This window comes from Hypomesus nipponensis, chromosome 25 (genome assembly GCF_054491055.1).
Source record: "Hypomesus nipponensis isolate SF chromosome 25, ASM5449105v1, whole genome shotgun sequence".
Lineage (NCBI taxonomy): Eukaryota > Metazoa > Chordata > Actinopteri > Osmeriformes > Osmeridae > Hypomesus > Hypomesus nipponensis.
In genome coordinates this window covers 8,751,635-8,772,185 of record NC_140385.1, presented here as the reverse complement: position 1 = coordinate 8,772,185, position 20,551 = coordinate 8,751,635, and the positions used below count along the sequence as shown (strand labels likewise).

Sequence of the window (20,551 nt, the reverse complement as noted above, 5' to 3'; positions counted from 1 at the left end):
ACTATGTTGTTCCCATGGTTACATAAACATTCACTATATATAGCTCGTGCAACTGTTTCAGTTCGAGAGATTTACACATTACAGGAGAAGCTGTTTTGTGTAAATTCAAATAATTGTGAGAAGCTTTGTACCTGAACAGTAACAATGTCACTAGGGAGATAATGCAAAATAATTCACCCAGCCAACATGAAGCACCGTTAGAAAAAAAGCATTACATCTTCGAAATACTGCCTCCAGCTACAGACTATTTTAAAACTGAATCCGCTGAGGGATTGTGAACAACCACACTTCCTATAACTGTCAGTGGGTTTTAACACTGAATAACAGATTTTAGAGAAGTCACCAAACCCCAGACAACCCAATCATGGACACATGCTGGGAATCAGCCACCACAAAAAGCCCCCAGGGAGCCTGCAGGGCTGGAAGAACCCTGCATGCTTCCCCAGTTGGGATGCCGTAGCTGGGGACCCAGGCCGACCTGCGCCTGGGGGACCTCCTCTTCGACGGCTGTCCTCAGGGGTCCTACGGTCCAAACTCCCTTTGCTCCACGCTCCGCTTCACAGAGCCGGACTGATTTGGGCTGCTGACCCATGGAATGAGTGGGGGAGCTCTTCTAGAAACTTGCTCCAGGGTTCATCCAACTTTTAGAGCACTGCCTAGTTATACAATCAGATATCTGCAGAGTAAAGTTTCATATTGTGGACAAAGTTACCAAACCTGAGGAACTTTTGAAGGACACGGTGCCACCTAACCGGTCCAGTAAACTGAATGATCCACTTGGGGGCATTGTTTTAAGAGTTATTATCAACAGGGTGCTTCCACTTTCAGCCCCAGGACAACATGTACGAGGGCAGGGTTTAAACAGATGTGTAGTCTGGTGTCTATAGCTTGCTGGGGTTGACTTCTACTGGACAGGCCACACAGATTAACCAGTACCTTCTCCAAAATATGCAGCACACAAAATAAATAAAAAGAACAAGATATTAGATATATAAGGTATTTCACTGAGTTAAAGTGATTGCTTTGTTTCATGTGGAATACTATTCTATTAAGCATGGATCCATGTAGTGAACATGAACAAGTTATTTATATGAAAGTCAGACTCTTTATTCAGGTAATTCCACTGTGCTTCCAGGAAACCGAACCAGGACACTCTTACAATGCTTTTCCCTACAGTTGGTTCCTTGATAAACCAACCTCTCTCTCCAAGTACCATAAACACAACAAACATCTTAAACAATCCAGGACCCCCCCCCCCCCCCCCCCACACACACCCTCAGAAGTTGGACGAGACCACCAAGACTGGCATAACCCCGTCCTTCACTCCACAAGTCCTTTTCCTGGTTTAATAAATCTACACAGGCTGTGTCCATCTACAGTAAGTTCATCTGAAATAATTCACAAGTCATGAGAGTAATGCTGACATTCAGATGTATGGTCATGCTTTACATGGTCAATTGACTAGGCGATCATTTTTCCCCCCATTCCAACTTGTTAAGCATTAGACGCAACTATTTGTAAAAAAAAATGACAGGTGATTCAAAACATGAATACAAAACAAACTAAAGTATGATATAATATGGACAACAACACAAAAATACACATTTCAAACGATGGTTGAAAAGAGGCCCGATCCACTTTGTATAAATAATAAGGATGACATTGTTCCAACGAGTGTCCGATCAGTACTGAGAGTGTTCCTTGCTTGAGAGTTTAGCCGCGATGCGCTCCAGCTGCCTTCTGGATTCACACTGAGGGAAGTTCCCCAGGTTGTAGTACTGGGGGGCGATCTTCAACAGCCTGACACAACACAACACGCCGGGTTAGTTTACGCTGGGACAATCTGTCAGTGTGTGTGCACGTTCATCCAGAAAAAGGATTTCTTTTTCACATTCACCCATGTTTGGCACTGATCAGATGCCATAAGACCCCCCCCCCCCCCTCCCCCCAGAGCCGGACGGCAGATGATGGGGACAGCTTACCACTCCGGGTTGATGCTGGTGCAGGTGCGGGTGTAGTTCTTGGTGGTGAGCACAAACTCGTTGTAGAGCACCCACTCAGGCTTGTGGTCCAGCACGGTGGAGGGATGCAGCTGGACCACCTGGTTGTCCTTCACAGTCAGGTAGTGTCCGGTACGCTCCAGATGGGCCACCTGCTCCACACACACACACACACACACACACACACACAGAAAGCTGACAGAAGTACACCTGAGACTCATCTAGCTTCACAAAACACCTCCCACATGACCTAACCCTCACCCCCACAACACAGTGCACAGTAGATGGTAAGAAAATCTCATTTATAATTAAAAACGTAAATGTGGGGAATAAACCCCAAGACAAGAAAAAAACCCATCTGATCCGATGTAGCCCACAAAAGACAGAAGGCCTTGGACGACATAACAATGGGTCTTCAGAGCGAGGACTGCTGGCCTGGCCCTAATGAGTTGGAAACTGCTGGAAAACATTCAAGTTGAGAGGAAGGTACAGCTTCTTCACTTGTGCTCCTATTTAGATATGCGTGTCACGGCTGTGGTGATTAACCAGGGCAATCAGTCTCAATAAAGGCTTAGCCAAATAAAGACATAAGCTTAAACCGCCACAGAAGTGGAACATGAGACCCACATTATTTCTCTGTGAAAAAGGTTAATGTTGACAAATATTTACATATTAATGCCCTAATTCAACTTGTCAGGTTGCTTGTTTCAGGTAACCCCCCTCGGAAATGGACTCGCGCAAAATGCCATTTATTTTCCCCCGAGCGGGCATAAGAAATAAATAAATATATTGACTTGATTTCTTGTTGTGTGTTTTACGAGATTGTGACTAAAATGAGGCTATCCATTATGTAGATATTCTAACGTTGATGTGCGCGTGTGTGTTTTGTTCATTTTTTACGTGACGGCGTGCACGTTTTAAGAGAACCTCTAAATGAAGAAGAATTGAAACTCACTGAGCGAATAAAAATCATGACCAGTTACTTATCAGTTTGGGGAGTGGAGGCGAGGGGGGGGGGGGGGATGGGGGGGCGGGACTAACCTGCATGAAGAACCCTGTGGTGAGAGCCCGGCGGATGTTGACGTAGTAGTCTCTGTTGGTGAAGTCGGTGCTGCGGCGAGGCAGGTCGAAGCGCTCCATGATGCGGGACAGCTGCTGGCGCACGTTGTCGGCCGACATCAGAGAGCGGTAGTTGACAAAGTTGTCGAAGCACCACTGAGTGGATTCTTGGTCTGGGGGGGGGGGGGGGGGGGCAGCGGGGAAGATGGAGGTCAGGGGTTGTGGCATCAACATCAGCAAGACAGAAGAATAGAGGCTAAAGACACGGTACGCTATGAAGAAACATGACAGAATGACGTTGATTTCCGGGACCTATGGAAGCTAGTCTGTAACATGCATCACAGGCCACTGAGGGACTGCTGTCTGGAGATGAAGCAGCGGAGGAGGGAGGGAGGGGGGGAGGGGGTGCGTACTCTGTTTGAAGGCATGGTAGACGTTGAGGAGGGTCAGGTGGTCCCCGTCGACGTGGGCGAACTTCATCTTGGACTCGTCGGCCGCCTTCCTAGCCTCCGTGGGGCGGACGAAGCACTGTGGGACTAAACAGGGTTGGTGTGGGCCCCAACGCAGCCACCCACAGGGATGAGTCCAGCTGTACCACACAGAGCTACAAGGCCCCCCAGGTCGGAGAGGCCTGAACACAGAGAGGGGGCCAGGGTGTGTGTTGGTGGAGGGGGCTAGGGAAGTGAGGGGAGCAGGGGGGGGGGACAAGGAGGAGAGACAGGTGCCTTTCTCCAGCATTGGGTCTGGCAGCTTTGCTGGGGGAGCAAGCTGAAGTCAACTCAGTTGAGCCAGCATGACCAGATTGCTGCCAGGAAGTTAGACAGGAGGACAGAAGGAAGCGGGGAGCTTTGAGACCTTTCAGACAAAACACTGTGTCTGTGCAGCAAATACGGGTGTCTATTAGGCTATCCTGTGTCTCGCTGAAAAGCTTTTTAACAGGCGGTGAAGAGAGAGACCAAAGAACGAGTGTCTAAGCCTGTCAATAGGCACCCGAGTGCAATCCAGCATCTGTGTGGAAAGCACTTTCATCAAAAGACTTCCATCAAACATTCCCCCCCCCCCCCCGCCCACCCACACCTCGCTTCCAGCCGCCCAGCGTCAAAACACGCTCGATTGTGGGCTTAACGGACAAGGGTTGAGTGTTTATCGAGCCCCACGCTTGGTTGCTTAAGACGGCGTGCGTTTTTCTTTTTTGTGTTGCTGACTCTGTAATGAACTCAGCAGAAAGTGTACTCCCTAACACACTTGTTATTAATGCACACCGTGTCCCACCAGCTAGTTACATTCAACCCCCCCCCCCACATCCCCATCCCCCCATCCCAAACCGACCCCCCACCCCCCTCCCCTCCTGAGGCATCTGATTCATCTCAATGAGCAGCATTCTGCTTTGGCAAGCCTAAAGTGCAATTACTGCCGCAGCACATTGGGGCTGCTCACAATATCAACCGATTCATTTAGTGGAGACACACTTTTTCCACTGCCTGACAAATATCAACCGACAGCACCAGACCCTCCCTCCCATCTCTCTCTCTGTCTCTCTCTGTCTCTCTCTGTCTCTCTCTGTCTCTCTCTGTCTCTCTCTGTCTCTCTCTGTCTCTCTCTGTCTCTCTCTGTCTCTCTCTGTCTCTCTCTGTCTCTGTCTCTCTCTCTCTCTCCTCTACGTCACCATGGGCAAGGCCCCGCCTGTCTAACCGTCAAAACACGAGATCAAATGTTACTGGGCATCCATTATGATTGTGTGTCACATCATCGAGATGTTTGTTGAGGTAGCTGCTGGATATCAGTTCTACCCCAACCTGACTGTCACGGTTGTCCAGCGCGAAGGCTTCGTCCACCAACACCGTTAGCGATGAACACCGTCTGTTAATCAACATAGCTCGAGTACGGCATCCATTTTTTTGAATGATGCAAAAAAACATTTAAATAAATGAGTCATGTTGGATTATTTAGCAAGGCATGTATAAAATATGTTGTTTTTGTTTGGGAGACGTGGAGCTGAGTGCTAATGACCTGAGGGAGCAGTGTGAGAGGCCCTGCCTCCTGGTCTGGGCATTACCTGACAGCATGGCGGTGATGGACAGGATCTCGTTGGAGCAGTTGAACTCGCAGCTGGCGATCACCATCTTGGCCAGCTGGGGGTCCAGGGGGAACTCGGCCATCATGGAGCCCAGCTCGGTCAGGTCGCCGTCGTCGTTCAGAGCCGCCAGGTAGTTGAGGAGCTCCAGCGCTCGCATCAGAGTCTCTGGGGCTGGAGGGGGGGGGCAGGGGGGGTTAGTGGTTGATGGCCAGTTACCCCGGACAGAACTTAGTAACACTGATGTGGGGGGGGGGGGGGTCATTTTTCATTCTCCGCTCTAGCGATTCAAAACAACTCTAATGCAATTACAGGGGAACCCTTCACTTAATGCATCAACACGGGGCTTTAGCCGTGGTAACAAAAAAAAAGAAAGAAATTCTCCTCTAGATGCAATTATTGACCTTTGGCTCAGGCGAACTGAAGCCTGATGACTAGTTGCATGTTAACTGAAAATTAGCTCCCCCTTCAGCTGAGGATCGCGTTCGCTTTCATTTCTCCAAAAGAGTTTAAGTGAAAAATCCCATTTCAAAATGCAGGGAGGTACTTTCTTCTGATGAACAAATATTGATTTGGGCCATCAAACTACTTTTACATCAAGTGAGAGCTAACTGCATTGCTTACAGTGGCAATGGACGCGTTGAAAATACGATTTTATGTTCTCCTACCATGATGAACCAGTGTTGGGAAAATGCAATCTATACACAACACACCTCATCAAAACAGCACCACATAGCGCCTCCGCATGAGAAGCCGATATATTAACAAAGGGCCAAATCAATGGGACTAAAGGCTAAAGGTAAATAAACGCCGATTGGCTTTGAAATGTACGACTCTGCAAATGTCACCAGGCAAATGAATCCCTCCTCGTCTGCTCTCAGCTGTAAATGGCTACTGACTGTCTAGGGGGTTCTTGTTGTGTTTTGATGGAAGAGCGGTTCACAACACCGCTTCTGCTATTACTGAGCATGGAGAGAAACGTGCAGATGAAAACGCGTAGACAAAAATGGACCAGGAGTTACGATGGGCAAAACTATAATACATTAGGATCCTGAACGTCGAGCTAAAGCTCTCCCATCTTTCTACACCTTAGAAAAGCAAACATTGAAATGATCTCATCGTCATGTACAAAGTGTGTATCCACCAGCGCCACAGCAACCCAGATAGGAGCGTGACCCAGGCTGAAAGCTGAAGCGAACATGACCCGCTCCAGTCAAGAGTCACCCACAGAGAAGGAACTCCAGGCGTACACGCGGTGGGCCACAGTCCCGGCTCTACCATGTGCTACAGGGGCTTGTCACCGGGCCAATAAGCAGCTGGAACACGGTTCTGGTTAAGGTCCACTTTCACCTGTTCCAGAAGGATGTTTCAGAGCAGATGAATGTCATCATTTTCGTTCCCCATTCCCAGTTAGACTAAATCAGATGGGGCTTGAGTGGTCAACCAGGGTCGAGTAGAGGGCTCCCCCGGTGCGTCCAAACACATACAGCAGCGGGAGGGAACCGGCAAGGTCTTGAGGAATAAGAGGTTGGTCACGTTTAACTGACAGAATATAAAGAGAAGGCGATAGCCGAGGTGATACCGGGACTATTGATGTAACCAATTTCACTCACAAAATGGCGTTTGCCGTGGCGGATGGGGAGAGATGGGTTTAATCTTGGAGGTGAGATGAAAACTGTATTACAGTGAGAGGAGGAGGGTGTGTGGAGAGGGGGGTTCAGAGAGAGGAGGAGGAGAGTGTGTGTGGGTTAAGAGGAAGGAGTGTGAGGGTGTGTGTGTGTGGGAGGGGGTTAGGACTAGGAAGCAAGAGAGGAGGAGGGTGTGTATGGAGGAGGGGGTAAGAGAGAGTGTGTGTGTGTGTGGGGGGGGGGGGGTTGGGGCTGTGAATGGGGATGAGGGTGTCCTTTTGAGGAAAGCATGAACAAATGCAAAACTGGCCAGGGACGCTGGGAAGTGCAACGGTTCGGTGTCTCTTGAGCGTGACATTCGTATGAGACAAGGCGCTAGTGTTTTTGGCTGTGGTCCAGGCCAGTGCGCATCAACGGGGAATAGGGAGTGCTTGCTTGTGAAACTGCAGCCCAAATACCCATCGACTGACCGACCGCAATCTACTCCCCATGACTTGGAACACCACAGTATATCCTCCCTCAGAGGATAGGCACAAACTGGTCCCAACAAGTAGCGGTTACACCAAAGGTCTAAACAGGAGTCACACGATACAAAGTGTGTTTTTCTCACTAGCATTTTTGTTGTTGTTGAAGATTTTTTCCTGAAACTTTAAACTGTTGGGAGGGAAAAATCAAGACATCACAACTGGCTTTCGGAACAATCTAAGAGCTAATACAGTAACACACAATATGTAATCAAGACTTCTTTGTGGATAATCAAGCCTCGGTCATGCCTCGCCACGGGAAAGAAAGCGCGCTCACCAGGTGGGTCCATGAAGTCAAAATGCACCAGGTCGTCGATGCCCAGCTTCTTCAGCTGCAGCACCACCGAGCCCAGGTTGGACCTCAGGATCTCAGGATAGGTGTTGTCCTGTCCGACACAGGAGGCACGGGAAAGCAGGAAAAGCAATCACAATGAATTAGTCAGGGTGCCGATTATTGCTCCCAACGTGCGCTTGTATGACGAAGGGAACGGAGAGCTGGCCGCCGTTTGAAGGACCATTAACTTCCCCCTTTCCCCGGTGGCGTGACGTGGAAGAAGGGCCCTGTTAAAGTGGAGGACTCAGCCTCCTCGCGTTCATTCGTCACAGGGTGTCGTCACTGGCGCAGTTTATAAAAAAAGAAGCTTGTTTTCAGAGAGGACGGCAGACCAAGGACAGAGATTTCAAAGAGGAGAACGACCCAACCAGAGATGACTACCTCGGGGGAGCTGAGGTATGAGGTAACACAGTACATAGACTGAACGTAGCCAGCGATGATCAAATCAGGCATTCTCTGAGGACGACTCTTGCAACAACAACAACAACAAATGGCTGTGTGTCACCCACCTGCATCTCTGTCTTGTAGGCCTTCTCTGTGTAGAGGCGGAAGCACTTCCCTGGCCGCGTCCGGCCGGCCCGCCCTGCCCTCTGCTGGGCGGAGGCCTTACTGACGGCCGTCACCAGGAGCGACTCCACTCGGATCCGCGGGTTGTACACCTGGGGGGGGGGGGAGGGGGGGCGGGGGAAAGGTTTGACATGCAGGAGGGGATGGAGACAACTCCGATGTATATCCTATTAAAATGGTTTTCTGCCCCCATACCCACCAAAAATATACAATCCAACATTGACACGTGTACACAGAAATATACAATTCACCGTTGACACATGCACACACAGGGGCAGGAGAGCGAAGGAGCGCGAGTGCACACACACACACACACTAGGCACATACATCATCTCAGATAGAGCCACATGTATGACTTGGCCCGGGGCTGGAGAAATGTCAGAGGAATAAATAACGGGCTTCTCCATCTCTGCTGCTGTCAGGTGCAGGGGCCTCTGTTTATCAGGGGATTTTCAGGCTACAGAAGCAGATGATCAGGGCAGATTAGGCTGGGGGGGGGGGGGGGGGGGGGGCGGCTGGGGGGACTGGGGGAGGCGACTAACCTTTTGCTTGGCAAATCCAGGATCAATGACAAACACCACGCCATCGATGGTCAGGGACGTCTCGGCGATGTTTGTCGACACCACAACCTGAGGAAACGAGAACAGCTGGGTTCAGATGCTCCCTCCGCGGGGAGGGGGGGGGGGGGGGGGGCGGACGGCGCTTCATTCCTCAAACTCGATGCTGGAATTCACAACCCGCACGTATCGGGTCAATGGATGGGTCAGTGATTCCATAATTCAAACACGCAGGCTAATTATTCAAAGAGGCTGGTCAAGCTATGTGATAATCATTGCCACAATGGCAGCCGTGGGGTCAATGCCGTCTTAAGAAGAGCGGGCGAAAAGTAAAAGCGCGGGGGGGGGGGGGGGGGGGAGAGAGAGAGCCAAGTGTGAAAGCCCTTCTCCCCAGACGCTGCAGGGTCTGAGGCGAAGCGGCGAGCTCTCCCGCGGCACGTCGCAGACGCTACACTAATGCCACCCAACAGGGGAGTGCCGCAACAGTCGCAGCAATCAGGTCCAATGTGGCGCCGGCAAGCCGCCTTGCCGCTGAGTGTCACTTCCCAACACATTACCGCCTCTCTCTTCAGAGAGGGGTTCCTCTCTGACTGCTCGCAGCGGGCTTCCTGTCGCAGAGACGTCACGCGCTCTCTGCACAAAGGCTTTTCTCTCGCCGCTCTTCAAACAGCCAACACCTAATTGATGTATTAGTTGGTTTTCCGCGGGTGGGCCGCATTTGAAATACAGGGTCGTCCTCCCGAGTCTGTGTCTCCGTCGGCAGATGATAGCTTGACAAAGACTGGAGCTGTTGGCTTTAGATAAGGGAAAGTTAGGAGGGGGGGGGGGGGGATGGGAAGGAAGGAAGGGAAAGAAAACGGGGGGGGGGGAAAAAATTCCGATTTACTTGTGAGAAACAGAGTCTGTCGCATTCGACAAACAAAGCCAAACATGGCGGATGATCCACACGCCCCGAGGTGCAGGCGTCATGTGGCAGAGCGAGCGAGCGCCCACCAAATTAAAATCACTCACACTGACAATCAGGGGGGTGCTTGAAAACCCACCTCGAAATAAGAGCTAAGTTGCATTGAAATTAATAAGCTCGGTGGATAGCTGCAATTATGTTGAGGAAAAAAAAGAAGAAGAAAAAACGCGGCGGTCTGAAAGTAGATCTGGAGCACTTGTTTTCATCTGCTTCAAATGAAAAGAAGAGGTTTGCAACATCATTTTCTATGATTCCCATTTATTTCAAAGTCAAATTTTTGGAGACATTATTCTGTGGGAAGGAGGTGATGTTTTTTTTCTCCTCCCAAAAAATGAACTCAAGGAAGCCCATAGTAATACAGAGCTTACTAAAGCTAAGAGTGGAAGCTCCTCAGCTGTCAGGGGGGTTCGCTGGCTGATCAAAGCAGCAGAACCAGCTGCAATATTTCTCTCTCAAATGTATTATGGCACAGACTAAAACTCTGAAGAGAGGTTGGAGTTGGGGGGGGGGGAGCGTTGGTAGAGATGCCGTGCAGAGAGGCGCTGGAGTTGTGCGTCTCTCAGTCCCAGATCCTTCTCTATTACAATGATCCCCTGTAGCAAGTCTGCCCACGAGAAATGACAGCTGAATTGGAGCGCCGAAATCAAATGAGTCATGTCAAGCCTTTGGGTGGGTCTCTTGTCAGCGTTTACTCAAGCCCGGGGTGAGGGGGAGGTGGGGGGGTGGGGCAGATCTGAGGCCACTCTGTCTGCTGGAGGCTCTTGCTGTTGTGTAACGGTGCGATCCGTTCAGCCGGAGCAACCGTCCAGACGGTTGTGAGTCCTGGTGCTCGAGACGGAGGGAGACAGGTCATGGACACACGCACTGGGAACCGCCCACGACAACGTCACAGCTCCCAACAGGGGCCTCGCGTTTGAAAGGAGTGGGAAAAATGCACCACTGAAATCTCTGCATATACCATAAACAAACCAGTCGTTTGACCCGAGCAGCACCAGGCAGATCAGCCTGCATCTGTCATCGTGACCAGGATGTGAGCCATTGCGGAAAGAAGATCATCGCGTCGTAAATATTTCGTTTTGAGAATGCTTTGTCCCCAGACATTTACTGTCCGCGAGCAGCAAACACCCAAGGAGCCGTTCCTTTCGTTCTCCTGATCAACCGTTTTAAATATCAAACATCTGAATCAGAATACTTCAGTGAGTCGTTCCAGATATATGTCCGTAGCCAACTCGACACACTTGCCTTCCATCTAGCGTAGCTCTGCTTCTTAATCTATCTGAAGCTGGAGGCTCGGAGGGCTCCAAATCCCACTTTTAAAGCGAGGATTTCTCTCCCGCGAGAGAACGGCAGCCTGTTCAGTTATTAATGCCAGAGTTTTCTTCTCCCTTCAGCCCTTGACCCTTTCTGTAATGTAGCCGTCAGAAGGAGCGACCATCTTGTTCTGTATTCATGCTGGGGGGGGGGGGCGGCGGAGGAAGATGGGCCACAAAAGGAGGGGCCGAAATAAGGCTAATTCCAAACCCTTCAAAAAGCAACCGACCGTCTCTAAAGAGCCTGCATGCCTCAAAGTCTGTGCACTTGGCACGTGCGCGTGTGTGCGCGTGTATGTGTGTGGGGGTGTGGGGGGGGGATACAAATCACAGGGTGGAAAAACAGCACTCGGTGCAGGACACACAGCAGGGAGAGGTTCGGCCGCTCCTCCCCGCAGGGCAGGGGTCGGCCCGTGTCAAGGTAGTTCTTCCCACAATCCTACGGGGGGGGGGGGGGGGGGGGGGGGGGGGGGGGGGACATCATCGACGGCATCGATTCCGAACGCGTACGGAGGCCGGGGCTATCACAGAGTGCAGGCTGGCTCCATCCTGTCTGACGCACTATTGAGCAATCCCGACTTTTCCCATCAGTAATATCATTAGGGCATCATCTCCCGGCGTTATTTCTGGGTTATTAAGCAGCAGGAGGGTAGACAGTGAGGCTGACACGGGCCATCTCTCACTCGCCCCGCTGCGGAGCGCTCCTCTCTGACGAGCACGCTCCCCCCCCCCTCCTCCGGACCGGCGGAGAGAGGGAGCGCTCCTCGGCTCCCATGGCCCAGGGCGGCGCGCCCCTCGCGGACACGGCACGCGGCGCCGACGCCGGAGCGGGACGGAAGGCTGACCCCGGCGCTGAGCACACGGGCCGTTTGTCAGAAGACTCCAACAATGGTGCTATTGAAACAGGGGGATTAAAGTCTTTGTTGGTCATTACAGTGAATTGACGCGTCGCCTCTGAATCATTAAACCGTTCAAAAATGGGAGATCAGTAGCTTTCATAGAGAACTGGAGAGATGACTGGGAAGCGTGGAGCGTTAATTGAGAGCGGTTTAATGCGGTCATTAGTATGCTCGGCGGCAGATGTGGGTAGCCTTCCTTTCCCCTTGCCGCTTCTCCGCGGCCTCGACCCGACATCTGGCCGCAACCCTGGTCAAACAACGCTGCGTCCGACGCCAACGTCACGGTGCCCTGGCATCGCGTTGGAGATTTCGTTCCCGAGCTTCACGTCAGACCGGCGTGAAGTTTTTCCAGTCGGCAAATGGCCGACGGGGAAAGGCAGAAACACGTGGGGGGGGAGAAGGTCCGTGCTGTTGATATACACGGCTCTTAATAGTCTCCCAATCCCCCTTGGAATGAAATAACTCAGTCTCTCCTTTGCAATACCGTTCCAGGAGCACTTCCGGGCCTAAGAACACCCCACCAATGTCCACAAACCTTGGAACCGCACCCATAGAAACTGGGGATGGTGTTTGAACTGATGTAGTCATGAAAAACCAGGCGCGTGTTAGACCTCGTTTAAATATACACGAGGCTGGAACCGATGAAAACAGCCAGGAGAAGGGGAAAAAAGCTCCTCATCTGGACAGTCCAAAGCATCCAAACTGCGTAACCCCGCCCACGGCTGTCTACCCCGGCCGGGCGTGGAACTCCAACAGAATCATCAACGGAATCCAAATTATACATTCCCAGACATCACCGTTCCTAATAAGTCATCAATAACCTCTCACAGCTCCGCTGACAGCCAAATCATCCCAGAGTGGGGAGTCTGCTGTGGTGATGAGTCATTCATCAACCACCTGTCAGATGTTGGGGCCACATGTTTGCAGATGTAACTGGCAAATATGGGCTCTGATCCCCCCCTCCCCCTCCCCCTCCCCCTCCCCCATCAGATCTCTGGTCAGCTCAGCTGTCGCTCGACCACGTGGCCTTTGTCGGAGCACGCGGAGCTAACAGAAAGACGGACGTGTTCTGAAAGTCTTCCTTGATGGTGAGGAAAACGTCCACCGGGCAGGAGACGAGAGGCCACTGTTCTGGGAGAGAGAGAGAGTGTGCGTGTGTGTGTGTGTGTGTGTGTGCGTGTGTGAATCCAGTGGAGGAGTGGAGAGATGAAATAGACTGCAGCTCCGTTGTCTTCTCAAGGCTTGGAGGGCGTGAGTAATACCCCAGTTATAATTTAGAGCAGGGAATCGCATGCTGACAATGGCAGCATATGTTGTGAGTCAGTTCTGCACCAAAGCTGAGAGAGAGGAGAGAGGAGAGGGAGAAAAAAAGACAACTGGATTCTACCTATCCCTCTCGGCTCCGTCCTTATCCTCCCACCACCTATGTTCATCAAGTCTCCTCGCATCTCAGCCTCGCCGTTTACCACTTCTTCCATCCCTCTATTTCAAACTCTTCAAACTCCCCTCAACTCACCCGCCGACCCCCCCCCCCCCCCCCCACCCACTTCCCCTCTTGGAACAAGAGTTGCGGAGGCACCCCTTGCCTTCGAGGAGCCGGCCAATCACACAGGTCAGCAGTCTCACCTTCCTCCCGATGGCTCCGCCGGGCTTCCTGGGCGGGGCGGACTCGAAGATCCGCTGCTGCTGCTGGGGGGGTAGCGTGGAGTACAGGGGGATGATCTTGATGTCGCCCGCGTCCGAGCCCAGCTCCTCCACCTCCCTCTTGATCCTCTTGCAGGCCTCGTCGATTTCCTAGGAAAAACGAGGCGGCGCTGGTTAGAACCAGAGCAGCGATAGGTTCGAAGGGGCGGGCAGGCGATGTGATGTCACAGCGGGACCGGGTTGGGGGGAGGGGGGGGGGGCGCTGGATGCGGGGACCAGGGAAATAGCGTCCTCCCTTCTGCAGAACACTTGTTCTACCTATCGCTGTATCTGATGGAGGAAATGAAACCTGGACCGCCGTGCACTCAGACGAGCTCCCCGTGGCGCTGTTGTCAAACGCGGCGGCGAGGACAGAAAAACACGGACGCACACGCTGAACACACACACACACACAGTTCATTATTCCATAGTGCAGTATTGTGGGGGAATGATGAGAATGACAATACCGCGCTGGTGCATCACCAGCGGCTGTTGTGGCAGATCAGTTTAGTGAAGCTGAACATTCCGGAGCCCGTGGGTTGGCAGGCCCGGCAATAAGCGCAGCAGACACAGGGATCCCAGTCAAAAGGCTCAGCCTTGACATGAAACAACATGCCACAGTGCCACAACACTGCTCCTAGGAAGCCTCACACACACACTTCAACCTGCAGGTAGAGTTGCTGTAACCATACATCCTAACTCAATGATTTCCAACACATTTAAAAAACGTTTTGGAATAATATTTAATTTTTTTAATGAGCCAGTTCAACACCTTATTACTATGCTGTCAATGCTGAACCACAAGCCCTAACCGACATCATCACATTCTCTTCCTCATCTATGGTCCATGTTTCACTAGCTCCTACATGGAGGCCTCACAGCTTATGCTGTTGCACCACCCTCAGGTGGAAGAGAGTATTGCACGTGATGTTTGGTTGGAAAGGCACTCTACAGACAGATTGACGCAATAATCCTTTGGCGTTAGTTAGAACTATTGGATGAAAGGAGTGAAGGTACTAGAATTAAAGTAACTTCCTCCTTGTTTTGTTGCCGTGTCATCCTAGTTTTCATATTTGTTTCGTGACCGTTGATGTTTCGAGGACAAGCCGCTTGCCTGAGGGGAACTGTGACACCAGAGTCAAACAGCCACTAGCTGGAAAACAGGCTGCTTTCTTGGCACCATTTTTTATTAGTTACCCTCAACTACCAAGGCCTCCAAAACTTAGTTAGAAACCCAGCAAATACTGTCTATATCTGTCATATTGATCCCCCAAGTCAGTCTGTGGTTCACCGGAGCATGTTCCCTACTCAAAGTCAAACCCCACGGATGGCAACGAGCCTTGTAATCAAAACGTTGACAAGTTCGAATGGAACAGAGTAAATATGAATAGATTGATCAAATTAGCCTGTGTATTAATACCCCATCAACTCTCTGGAGTCAGCAGCTGTCCTGAAAAAAAGAAAGAAAAAAAAAGAAAGAAAACGGAGCAGGTTGCCAAGGCAGCTCTGGAGCGAGCTGGGCGCCCGTGCCTGAGGAGAAGCGGAGCGCGCGCACGGCAGGGCAGCCGGCCAAGCGTGGGCACCTGTCCACCAGCGCTCGCTCCAGGACCCCAGGACCAAGGGGCCGCGCGCCAGGCCACCTCCACGACGCCACCGAGCGCTGGCCTGGGTCTGCGTCGCGCACGCGCCCCCGACCGACCCCTCGCGACGATGCTAACCGCCGAAGGGGGGAGCTTAACGGGTCAGACTTATCAGGGAAAGCCAGCTGTCATTAAGTTCTGCTTTTCTCTACTGTGGTAGTTTGCTTTGTGCTTTGTTTATTTGCTTATTTTATTTAGTCAATCGCATTTCTTTTGTTTTATTTCCAAAGTAAGAACAGCCCCACCCTTCCAAGACGCAGTGCGTCCCACGCCTGAACGATCATACAGCTGACCCCCAAAAAACTCAACAACAGACCTCACGGCTTCCCCTTGGATCTGCATGCCGGTCATTAGTCAACATCAAAGTTTAGGGGGAGACCAGATAGGTTAAGAAGCGCCCGAGGGCGCGCAGCGGCGAAGCTTTGAACACTCATCTCACCCCAGACCCAACTCCCATTAACTACTTTAAACCAATTAGGAGGGTGTTAATGAACTCGCCAGGGGAGAGCTCTCTGCTCCACGACGCCCCGAGCTGCTCGACGCACAGAGCGTTCGGCATCATCAAGCAGAGATAGAGATAGTGCTACCGCCAAACAGTGTCAACCGCATTACGCTCAAGTCTACCCCCCCCCCCACACACACACACACACCTCGCCGCGCGTTCGAAAGGGAAAGGCCGTGCGAAGCCCCGTCGACGAGCCGCGCATCTAAAAATCAATGACTGGTTGTGGAAGCGGACCACTTCAAACACAGCGGCCTTCCGTGGCGTCGCTCCTCCACTAACGAGGCAGCCATTGATCTAACGTGCGCTAATGAAAAGAGATGGCAGGGCAGACTGAGGAACCACCGATTCAGAAAACAGGGCTGCAACACATCTCCGATTGGGTGATTGTGTTTTTGTGTCGTTTTTTCCTCAACACGGCGGATGTCAGTGACTCAAAAAAAGAGAAGGTCGGCGCTCATTCAGTTCAGAGATACACGAGGAGAACACCATTTGGGGGCAGCTCCTCTCATTTACTCGTGTCCCATCCAAACAGGCCAGACAACGGCCGCCGAAAACCACCGACCGCTAGAGACGAGTGTGTTCGAGGGCCGCGTCAGCCTACAGGGGAAGGTGTGCTCGCGCGTGCGGGGCGTGCGGCGCCCGAGCGGCTAACCTCTTGTCCGGTGAGGAAGAGCAGCATGTCTCCCTCCTGCTCCTCACACATGTGGATCTGGATGACGGTGCGGATGGCGGCCTCCAGGTAGTCCCTCTCCGGCTCCGGGGTGTAGAAGATCTCCACAGGATGCGTGCGCCCCGGGATGGTCAGCAGGGGGCAGCTGTCGAAGTACACCTGGAACTTTCCGGCATCCAGGGTGGCGCTCATCACGATGACCTGGACGGAGGGAAGATGAGGTAAGAGGGGGGGATGAGAAAGAGGAAAAGAGGAAAGGGAGGTGCAGGGGATTGTCAGGTGAGGATAGCGGATAAGAAAACAGGCCATGAAGGGAAGAGGAAAGTCTGGTCGTTGGTGAGGGGAAGGTAGAAAAGCCTAATGTTCCCCTCTTCACACGTGGGAGTTAAGTGCACATTGAAATAGCTGTCTATGGCCAAGTCTGGTTCGAAATATCACTGCTGCCTCACAGGACAGAATGTTCCGGGGAGAAAACGTGGCTCAAAAAAGAGCTGAGTTGCTCACAGAGACAGGACCCAAGATGGGAGCTATATCACAAGACATTAAAATCAAAGTCCCTGACCCAAGCAGGTTGTAACGCTCATCCCTACTGAAGTTAGGCACACAATGTCCTCCTCCTCTCGACCTAGTAGCCATTACATCAAGCACATTAGGGATTCTGATGGGGAAGCGCCTTTCTCATTTTCAATCTCAAATATTTTAGAGCCTCACATCTCGGCATTTCGCTTTACGCACCATGAGACAATATAATTGCTCTTAATCAAGGCAAATTAAACTTCGTATTTGAAAAGGAGACGCGGGTGAGACTCAGATGGGGTGAGAGAGAGGGGGGGGGGGGATCGTTCCCGGTAACCTAGACCTCATTTAACAGTCCCTGAACACATGTATAACCTTTCTGACAACAACTAGTCATTACCCATCTGCTTTATGAGGCTCACTCAGAGTGTGAGAGCGTCCAAGCGTCCGCGCTCCTCCACGCACCCCCCCCCCTTCCCCCTCACACACACACACACACATCCCTGGCAGACTGTCTGAGGCCGGGCCTGACCCAGGGAGCTGCTGCAGAGAGGGTTGGCCGTGTCTGAGCCAAGAGTGGCACTGCACAGCGGACGCACAGCTGCTGGCCGCGGACGGACTGTCAAGCAGAGGGTGGAGGAAAGGTGGGTGACACAAACACCATCGCTGAGGGGGGAGCGTGTGTGTGTCTGTGTGTGTAGGCCCAGTCAAGCAGCCAGGGAGAGACCTGAGGTACCACGGTAGCCCCTGAGAAGGGAGGGGGTGGGTTACCTTGAGGTCAGGCCTCTGTCGCGCCACCTCCTTGAGGACGCCCATGAGGATGTCGGTGGCCAGCGTGCGCTCGTGAGCCTCGTCCAGGATGATGACGCCGTAGCGCTCCAGCAGGGGGTCGTTCATGGCCTCCCGGAGCAGCATGCCGTCGGTCATGTACCTGGGCGGGGGCGGAGGAAACACAGCCATGCAGCGGTTCAGCGGTGAAGCCAGTGGTTCTTAACCCTGTCCTCGGGGAACCCCTGTCCTGCACTTTTTGAGATGTTTCCCTGCTCCAACACACCTCGGTTTAGCAGTGTTAAGCATAGCTGCGTCTCTTATCACAGAAGGCTACGGAGGGCGAGGAGTCGGACAGGAAATGGATACAGGAAGCGGGGTGAAGGAGGGGTGGGACTGGAGGGATGGATACGGGGGTTGGTCGAGGGATGGAGGATGGGCGGGTGGGTATTTGGTGAGAGGAGAGTCTGGGCCTTACTTCAGCATCGTCTTGGCTGAGCTGCAGTCTTCGAAGCGGATGGAGTAGCCCACCTCCTGGCCCAGCATGACGTCCATCTCGTCTGCCACCCTCTGGGCCACGCTCATGGCCGCCACCCTCCTGGGCTGGGTGCAGGCCACAGCCCTCTTGGGCCCCGTGGTGGAGCGTACCATGTCCACGCACCACTGGGGGATCTGAGGGAAAAACACGCACACAGTCGTCAAGGCATACCATGTCTAGAAACCTCCGGGGTCCTTCGGATGACTCCGCTTGGCTGACGCTGTTATGGCAAGGTCGTCAACTCTCTTCCTTCCTCACCTGGGTGGTCTTCCCCGAACCCGTCTCTCCCACGAGGACGAAGCTCTGGTTGTGGGCCAGGATGTGGTTGAAGCGCTCCTTGTACTCCCACACGGGCAGCTGCAGGCGCTTGCTGAGGATGTCGTAGTAGCGGGCCGTGTGGGGCAGGTTGGTGAAGGGGTTGGTCTGCTGCTGCATGGCAGTCTGCTTCGGCGGGACGTTCCCCACTGGGGTGAGGGGCACCCCTGCGTGGGGCACCCCCGCGTGGGGCCTGGGGTTCCTGTCGCGGTCCCTGTCGCGGTCCCTGTCCCTGTCCCTCCGCCAGTCGTCTCGGTCTCTGTCTCTGTCACGCCTGGGATGGAGACATGCATCGTACACTGAAAACAACTTTCATCTATCATATCTGGTAGACTGCAGGAAAAGTGGTGCTGTTTTAAAAGCCCATTTAAAAGGACAAGCATTTAGCAATTGCAGCTTTTGCCTACACGTTTCATCTTGAAGACCAGACTGAAGAGATTTCTTAAAAAGAAAGTTAGTATGTTTCTGTTCGAGTGTACAGTACATATTTTGTACCCAAATTGGAAGTTATAAATAAATAAATATATATATATATATATATATATATATATATATATATATATATATATATATATATATATATATATATATATATATATATATATATATATATATATATATATATATATATATATATATATATATATATATATATATACAGATGACTCCACATGGCCGCCTGATATAGAAAACAGTAGTAGTTTCATTGTTTGTTTTTTTATTGAACATTTAGTCTATGCAGTTGTTTAAATTGAATGTAAAATGTTGATCGCAAAGCCACGGCATATTTTCCAGGCCAATAACTTCATAGCCGACTTTACAAGCAAACTTGGAAACTGCACCACAGTGAGTTGGTGACTGTCCAATAACATGAAAAGGTTACTGCACATCCTCTTTTACGCTGCAGAAAAAACCCGTAATGGAGTGTTGCATTACGCAAAGGTCAGTTGCTAAACATCATGAGTAACAAAAAAAGCTTCAAACTGCCAACGATGTTAAACTGTATACTTTCTGTCATATTACAATGCACTCATGATCATGGGGATGCAGTATGTAGACAGTCACTGACACTAAAAAGCTAGTGGGGCCGAGCGTGAAAACCCTAGCTCTAGCTAGCCTAGCTTGGCTAACAGATTTGATTTAGAATGGCTATACACTGTTAGCTATGTGTATTGAGTCCTGGACTAACCTGCGAACATTTTTGCTATCTAACTGATACTAGGCAATCATATACTGCAGCCACTATGGCCAGCTTGTAGACTAATATGGCTGAGTGTTTCTACATAAGCAATATACAATTAATTAAAAGACATTCAGCTACAGCAGCTTGCCAGCCAGCTAGCTAGTTACTGTACTACTACTAGCTACTACACACATGCATACCAAGGCTGCAAGCTAGGCTAACCATCTCTGGCTAGCTGTAGTCAGGCATTGCAGCACGCTATAAATACTTTTTATTCGATGAGTAATCATCAATTATATTCAACCAATGCATTTTAGACATGATTTACAGAAATATTAATCTCAAATGCAGAGTAAATGTATTATTATGTCAATACACAGTCCTTCCTTAGCCTATATCCCTGCTCAGAAATGGTGACCGGAAGCTCTTACCTCATCATTGTTATCTTTCCTTGGGCTACTGTATACAGTCGTGTAAATAACAGAGGCTGCAATTTATTTTAGACTAGTTCGTCGAGCCTTGACCCTAAACTAAATGACAAGCACACGTGTTTTAGCACAGGAATGCTGCACTACAACCCCACTGAGCTATGCAAAAGGCTTGTTCGCGGACTTGCTATGTTGATGCGCCATCATCACAGTGATCAGACGCAGGAGAACTAATTCACTACTGCCGGGGCTTCTCATGCAGTCCTCCGAAAGTGGTCGGAATTGGAATGACATACAGTGAGCGACAAAAGTTCAAGAGAAAATATTTGGGATATTAGAAGAGATTGTGGCTCGTCATAAAACGTGAAACAAATGTGGTTATAATATAT

At 51.2% G+C, this 20,551-nt stretch overlaps 1 protein-coding gene across 1 annotated transcript; it reads right to left on the bottom strand.

Moving 5' to 3' along the window:
* Nucleotides 1–1,082: 1,082 nt before the first annotated feature.
* On the bottom strand, nt 1,083–20,396 carry dhx15 (DEAH (Asp-Glu-Ala-His) box helicase 15). Its single transcript, XM_084691337.1, has 14 exons — nt 20,166–20,396; nt 18,495–18,825; nt 18,177–18,370; nt 17,702–17,861; nt 16,397–16,615; nt 13,543–13,710; nt 8,729–8,815; nt 8,129–8,278; nt 7,563–7,671; nt 5,116–5,307; nt 3,473–3,595; nt 3,042–3,232; nt 1,983–2,152; nt 1,083–1,800 (listed from the first exon to the last, which is right to left on the bottom strand). The coding sequence occupies exons 1-14, from the start codon at nt 20,171–20,173 to the stop codon at nt 1,683–1,685; spliced, it is 2,220 nt and encodes a 739-aa protein (XP_084547463.1). The 5' UTR covers nt 20,174–20,396; the 3' UTR covers nt 1,083–1,682.
* Nucleotides 20,397–20,551: the final 155 nt, after the last annotated feature.

Coding starts and splice junctions, on each gene's coding strand:
- dhx15 (XM_084691337.1), bottom strand. Junction 5,308..7,562: donor TGACTTCATGGACCCACCTG/GTGAGCGCGCTT, acceptor CCCCCCCTCCAG/CCCCAGAGACTCTGATGCGA. Junction 3,233..3,472: donor CTACCATGCCTTCAAACAGA/GTACGCACCCCC, acceptor CCCCCCCCCCAG/ACCAAGAATCCACTCAGTGG.